Source organism: Cupressus sempervirens, chromosome 9, assembly GCF_028749045.1.
Source record: "Cupressus sempervirens isolate cs-2001-9-10 chromosome 9, ASM2874904v1, whole genome shotgun sequence".
Lineage (NCBI taxonomy): Eukaryota > Viridiplantae > Streptophyta > Pinopsida > Cupressales > Cupressaceae > Cupressus > Cupressus sempervirens.
Genome location: NC_143126.1, coordinates 444,932,596 through 444,940,073, shown reverse-complemented (window position 1 = coordinate 444,940,073; position 7,478 = coordinate 444,932,596). Strand labels below are relative to the sequence as shown.

The window sequence follows — 7,478 nt, the reverse complement described above, 5'->3', positions numbered from 1 at the left end:
CATGCACTTTTGTAGATTGTCAAGAAATTGCTGATTGGCTAAAGATGATACATCCACCAATGCTAACATCTCACTCAGTGGTTTGGGTTCTGGATGCAGGATGGCATTGATATATTATGCCATGTTTTTAATTGCCTCCTTCATTTCCTGCTTGCCCTGAGCATCCTTCCAAACTCTATCTACTATCTTCTTATTTGAGGCTTCAAAAATCTTCATGTCAACTGCACGGTTCCCCTTACCAAGATTGACTCTTGTTATTTGATAGTCCTAAGGAGAGAATTTTTCAGGGGGCATGTCTTTCAATGGCTTGACTATTTCAGTTTTCCAATGTCCTGAGTTCTTATCAAAGTTCAACCTAGTCTCAAATTTGGCCCTTTTAGCCTTTGAGGGTTTTCCCAGGTATTTGCTGACCAAATCATTAGTAGGCATGGATATGGGTACTAGACTCCTTTTCTTCTTAATAGAGGTTTCCAACCATTTAGGGGTAGTAGGTTCTTTACCTGCCAGAGGAGAAAATTTTGCTATGGCCAAGGTATCAGATTGAGAACCACTATTATTAGGGGACTTCTGAGGAGCGGGGGTATTATCGACCATGATGGAAATGAGGGACTACTTGAAACTTGGCTTTGCCTCGGTAGGATCTAGGTCAACTATGACTCTTCCCTTTCTTTTGTTCAACATTGCCTTTTTAGTGCTAGAACAAGTTACCCTTCTGAATTTTGGTACCTCTTCTTGAACTTGAAGTTGAAGTGGCTTTGGGGTTACTTCAACTTCGACTTCAGCGTTAGCTTTAGGAAAACCTGCAATAGAGTCAACAATATCAAGGTTAGAAATGGCCTTAGGTGTGCACTATGCTTTCTTGTGCTAAGCTTTTGAGTATTTTTTTGGGACTTCAAGAGTGGTTGATTCAACATTCTTTGATTTTAACCACTTCTCGGTTCTTCTCAACACTTCTGTGGTATGGGACATTAGGTCATTCTCGTCCCTCTTAGTCTAGTCAAGTTCAGGGATGGGTATGTATTCAACTTGTTCAACATAGAATGGGTTGATCACATCCTCAGCTTCATCTTCTTCTATCCCATGAGTATTGAGATTTACCTTAAACACACTAATTTGATTGACTGCCAATCTGGACCATAATCTCTTTCTAACTTCAAATTCATCAAGGCAATTCACCTAGTAATCTTCCAAATGAGGAACATGGGTTAATAAAGATGCATGCCCAAAATTATTTTTAGTAGATCCCATATAATCAAAATCTTTTCTAGTAGTATAGGGTTTGAGGCATAAATGTGACAATGCAGGTTGTGCAAACTTAGCCTGTTTGTAATTTGAACACCTATAGTGACCAATCTCAATAGGGAAGAGGCATGTGATTGACTTCTTTGTGCTTTTAGAAGAGTCAAATATAGAAATAAGCTGTCTACATATCTCTGACAAAACAATACTATCTAAACAATAACGTGGCAGCGTAAGTGGTTCACCAGAAAAACCCCCAATCCTGAGATATGTAAATTTAGGGAAATGTATATAAAAGAAGCCATAAATTTTAATAGCCTACATGGATTCCTCTGATAACCTATGATTTTCATGACCTTGGAGCTCAAAAACTAACCTCCCAAGAAAAACATCATTAACCCTTCTGAACCCCTTGCAAGATTCAGTGGCATGAAGGTCTTTATAATATTGGTAGATAGTCATCTCTTCTACCCAGGGAATATGTGGAAGTTCCTCCCATTCTTTGGATGCTACTAAAATATGGACCAAGTAGGAATATAGAAAGAATGAGCTGAAACTACCGATTGCTATGAGGCTTCTATGCAAATTCTCAGCTATTAAATCTGCCTAGTCAATAAAATTTTCACCTTCGATGATCTTCAGAATGAAAAGATACATCCAATTTTCCTAGTGAAATGCATGATAATTTCCTTTAATCTTGTTCAAAAGTAACACAATGTCTACTATTTCTTTAATGAAATGCTCAATCCTTAATGGCTTTGGCAATCTAGAACCCCCTTCAGCTAGTCTCAGAAGCTAGGATTGAGCTATGATGTTGTTGTAGTTCTTCTTTCTATCATGATATAGATGCTTAGATTCCTCAAAGGTCCATGGTTCATAGGGTTCCTTATGAGGAATTCTTAGGGTTGCGCTAATACTTGTCTTGCACATTCTTACTAACACCTCTGTTGAAGTTTTCTTTATGCATCTAGTGTTGGGGTTGTAGTGATTTGCACACTCCACAACTAGTTCTGGGCATTCAATGGCTGGTGAGAAGGCAACGACTTCTAACAAACCACTACTGGACAATTTTTGATGTATGAGACTAGACTGAACATCCCTCGCTTGCTCAAATATATCCCTCAGGTTTTTATTCACCATGAAAGTATCCCAAATTTTAGGAAGGGAACTCAATAGGAAGGTCTTTTCAAGCTTAGGCATTTTGGGGTGAAAGAGCGTCATGGTTTAACTTGAAAAATATAGATTTATTGAATTAAACCAAAACACTTCAAAGGGAAAACCAGGCACGGAAATGACAAAGTGAGAGATAATGCACTTATAGTTTTTGGTAGAGTCTAGACATCCACTTTCCTTGCTTACCAGTCAGCGTTGAGAGTTCAAAATGATGAAATGAACAATTATGCAGGATAGAAGGTTATTATAGAGTATATCAGAGAACAGATTTGAGTGGGCAAGAAGGGTTAATTAGAAACGTGCCATCTATACTTTGATAAGACTTGCAAGGTTTATTTGTAGTTAATATCCATCACATCTGCATGTAGCTCATCCTTTCATGATATCACAAAAATTTGTGCATAACCTTTTTCCATAAAGTAACCTTACTTAGCATGATTTCTCATAATTGCCACAATAATTACCTTTTGCATCTTCATCATCACCATAGGGTGGGACCCATTCCTTTGATTTACAAAAATGAATTTATAATCCTGCTATGCCTTTTCTATAAGGAAACAAGCACACATTAGAAAAAAATGAAGTCGAATTTGAAGTTGAATTTTAAATCAACTTTGGCTTCAACTTCAACTTCCAAAAGCAGACTTGGGTCGACGAGGGAGACACTTTATCGAAATGAAAAAGAAAGGATGAAGTTGAACTTGAACTTGAAGTGAAAATGGGCTTCAACTTCAACTTCAATTTACAAAGTGACTCTTGGGTGATAACTTTGTACATCGGTGAAAAGATATGGTAACACTTGCAATGGAGCCCGGAGCCCTAAAGAGGCTTCCTGGGTAACCCATTGTATGTTGTTTTAACAAGTGATAATATTTCATTAAATGAGTTTAAAATGAATTAATAAGAGTCAATGTTTTTCCTCGCCCATGCCTTGAGTGCTAGTCCAGGCTAGGATGGGAGTAGAGAGGATGCTTGGTTGCGACCTTGCCTCATTAGTATGCCTTGTCTATATGAAAGGATACTGATGCCGCATATAGACACTAGGGGGCTAGAGTCTAGCGAAGCAGCCAGGGTAACCTTAGAGTTGGCTCATGCAATGACACTTGTCCACTTATATAATAGATTTCCTACATATCTTTGTTGCCTCTAGGTTTAGATGTTATTTGTGTCTTGGTACCTTTGAGATATATTTCTATCAAGTTTTCCTTGACCTAGATGTTGGTTATGAATTTTGGGATTGATGTCCGTATGGAACTTGAGATTATCTCCTCAATACAGTGGGAGTGGTCCATTTGGGTTCCACAAGGTCGGGTGGTAGAGTTTCTTATACCATTGAGATCCTATAGCTAGATGTCATTACTGGATGTACTTGTGCAGTTATTCCTTTCATTTTGATCTGGTGCTTCTATTGGATGGTTATATTTTGTTGTACTATACTTGATTATCTAGAGATCTTTTGCGATGATGTATTTATTCATGACATATTTTCTTTGAGTTTTTCACACCTCGTGACTTGTATAACAGATGATTATGCATTATGGTTATGCCATGTGGCATCTTATATAATTGTATATTATTTAATTTGATTTCTACTTGTGCTTATTTTGTGATGTAGTTTCATTATTTATTAGATTTAGTATTAATAAAACTTATGTATGTGATTCAATGTCATGGAACCCTTAAGAGATGTAATCTATTTATGGATTGTTTGTATGTATGTGAGTTCTTTCTTCCACTATATTATCTATTGTTGTTATAATCTTTCAAAAAAAAAATGTTTGCCAAATTTAGTGAAACTTTAGGTTAATTTCTTTTGGGTTCCTTGGCGAGGCATTATAGGAATTATATTTGTGTTTTTTTGTTAAACCTTTTAAGATCCAAGCTTTCTCAAGGCATATAATGTTGTTCGAATATTGACTCGTAACTCTTCCTAGATTTACTTTAATAAGGAGTATTGATTTCAAGGTTAAAAAAATTAACAATAGAAAGATGGAGACTATTATTGTTATTAATTACTGTATTAATACTCTTTTTAAAATTTATATTAAAGATCCATGACTTTGTACAATGATATGTAAATTCAAATGTAAGCTAAACAAGTTTCACTTGAAGTGGTGTACCTCTAGGTTACTTTAGATCACTACAAGAACAACCCAATATTTTCCAAAGTATCATCAAATCTGACCTCCATTAGAGATCACTCTCTTCCTCATATAAATTGACATTGATCTAGTAAATTTTCTTGGGGAGATCAAAACTATCAAACAAGTGATTCCCAAATCCCTCTAGTAAGATCTAGGTATTTGTCTACTAGTAATTAACCTCAACATTCTTTCCTAGCTTTTTCATCCTCTTAGCCAAATGATCAAAGAAGTCCTAGCTTCCCAAATTTACATAAATTTCATCACCTTGCTCTGGTATCTTATCATCCCATTACATGTATAGCTTACCAATGAAAGAAACTAAAGAGAAAATTATCACGAATTGGTAGCCTATTCGTAATGGTCAAGCCCCATTGATGAATGTGGAAAACAAGATGACCATGACTGCCTCTACTAGTAAAGCTCTTTTTTCTTAGCCATGTATTAATATTTGAATTCGGTAGTATATTGAATACTCTTACAAATGACTTACTATATCTTATACTTCTTAATTGTGTATATCATCATATACATAAATTGGGTGGAATTTTCTTTGTGAAATATCCACATATTCTAAAATTAGTGAAATAAAATAAATTCTTATCTAAGTTGAATGTATATATCAGATATATATTCTTCAATGTTATAATATCAATGTAAAACATACGTCATTATGTAAAAATATTTGTTTACATGAAGAGAAAGAAAAATTGCAAAGAAGATAATATTTCTTTACAAGCATCACTAAATGAAATTGTCATCTTAAAGGAATTAAAGTAGTGCAATGTTCAAGCCATTGGTAAACCAATTTTTTATGACAACTCCTGTCATTTTTTATATCAATCTAGAAGCTTACATGTCTTCACCAAATCTACAACACTTTGGATAAACACAAAGTAATTATTGATTTGAAGTCTTTATGCAAAGCAAACATGACTTATTATCACAAAGAAATATGTTATGAGACATGAAGCATGATGTTTTACTTGGTATATGATGGTTGGTAGTCAAGAATAAGAATGTCTTCAATAGAAGCCATGAATTTGATAGCATAAGCTTTGTGAGCAGGATGAGACACATATGTAGCAAGTCCTCCCGCCTCATAAAATGTTATTACAAATATGTGAGTGAAGCCCTTCTGTCGTTTCACTTCTCCAAAATCAGTTCCCCTATACACAAATCAATATCAAACTTTATTCCTCACCATCATCTTTGAAAATAAAGAATATCATTGCCACATAAGAATACACATGTCTACAATCTAGTTTCTGAACCTCTTTCTAGTTAAAATCCTCTAAACAAAAACCCAATCATAAGAATGGAAAGAAGTTTGAATATTGAGTTAAAAATAATATATAAATAAACAAAAAGAAAAATATCATTAATAAAACTTACCTATTATTCTATTTTCTTATAGATTAAAAGACATCACTTCTAAATTTATATTTTATATTATATTAACACTAACATATATTATAGATATTATTAAATATTCAAACAGCAAACAACAATTTTATACCATTTATTATTTGAATAATGAATGTAGAAAGCTCTCATTTTGTTTCAAACTATTCAGTCCTAAAGAATTGGAAGCTCATAAATATGTAGCTCTGCCATAAATTAATATATATCCAAGAAAAGCAACTCCATCCTTCATTTATCATAAAGCACATACAACTAAATCAAAGCACATATGGGTAGTTTGCTTAACTTTGCCCAGGAGATTCAGTTAGAAAACTGGTTATTAAAAAGTTTTAGCTGCTAAAGCCATTTTATGGACACAAACAGATATAAGAAAAACCTTTCTTAAAAGGGCACCAGAGAAAATGAAATAGCCAAGCAAATCCATTACCTTGTCACAATTTCTACTGAAATAGCAAAAACAATATCATAATGTCATTCAAAGTACATAGAAAAGACCAAAGGAATAAACTTATGTTATTATTTTGGGTTCCTTTCAAAACCCATTGAAGAACCTTAACTCTGATTTAGAACGTCTATCTTAATCAAGACATTTATCTTGTCATTGAAAGCATCTGCTATACCTGCAACTCACTCATACAAAATACTCATAAATCAGTCATTTAAATTCAGACAAGGTACATAGAGAACAATATCATCATGTCAGTCATCTAAACTCAAACAAGGCACCAAGAAAATAATATCATTTTATTTGGTTATGTAGGTTCTCTGAGGATGGTTTTTGAGCTGTGAATTGGTTCGTTTGTTGGTAATGGGTTCTTCCTTATTCTATATTGCTCCCTAATTTTATCTCCTTAAATATCAAAAACAATATTATCATACCATAAACTAGTTAATTCTATTTTTTTCCAAAATTTAGATTCCTTTCAAAAACCCATTTCTTAATCAAAACAATTTTCATATCATGAAAAACACATACTATAACTGCAACTAAATCATACAAGACATTCACAAATCAGTCATTAGCATTCAGGCAAGGCAGTTACCATTCAAAAGATTTCACAAACTCAAGCTTAGAGCAAAGATCTTCAAGATCAGAAATGAGTTGTCGAAGCTCTTGGGTAGTGAGATCTGCCTTAAACTTGACCAGAACAGTGTGCCTCGCATCACTTACAGCTGCTTTTTCCGCCATTGAAACAAAACAAAGAACAAAACTATTGAAGCAAAGAACAAAATTATTGAAACTGCAATGCTGTATGGAGGTATTGAACCTCTCAAAGAACACCCATATATAACTACAAAACGTCTCAAAGGACAAGCACCATTTCTTTCTTTCTTGCAAACATCAAATCAAATGATTAATTGTTTGAACAAACATGCATTGCCTCTGTTTTGGATTAGATTCCGTTAACAATCTTTGTTTGTCCACTAACCACATTGAATGGTCTGTTCTACCTTTTGTTTTCATACGGTGGTTCAGAATCTGACAGTGCACATGGGAAT

At 34.2% G+C, this 7,478-nt stretch overlaps 1 protein-coding gene across 1 annotated transcript; it reads right to left on the bottom strand.

The window, feature by feature from the left end:
* Window positions 1-5,353: 5,353 nt before the first annotated feature.
* LOC149539218 (stress-response A/B barrel domain-containing protein HS1-like) lies at window positions 5,354-7,260 on the bottom strand. The gene is made up of 2 exons (XM_089800553.1): window positions 7,022-7,260; window positions 5,354-5,722 (listed from the first exon to the last, which is right to left on the bottom strand). Exons 1-2 carry the CDS (start codon window positions 7,165-7,167, stop codon window positions 5,536-5,538), a joined length of 333 nt encoding a protein of 110 aa, XP_089656679.1. The 5' UTR covers window positions 7,168-7,260; the 3' UTR covers window positions 5,354-5,535.
* Window positions 7,261-7,478: the final 218 nt, after the last annotated feature.

Coding starts and splice junctions, on each gene's coding strand:
- LOC149539218 (XM_089800553.1), bottom strand. CDS start 7,167: ATGGCGGAAAAAGCAGCTGTAAGTGATGCGAGGCACACTGTTCTGGTC. Junction 5,723..7,021: donor TTTGTGAAATCTTTTGAATG/GTAACTGCCTTG, acceptor ATTTGTGTATAG/GGGAACTGATTTTGGAGAAG.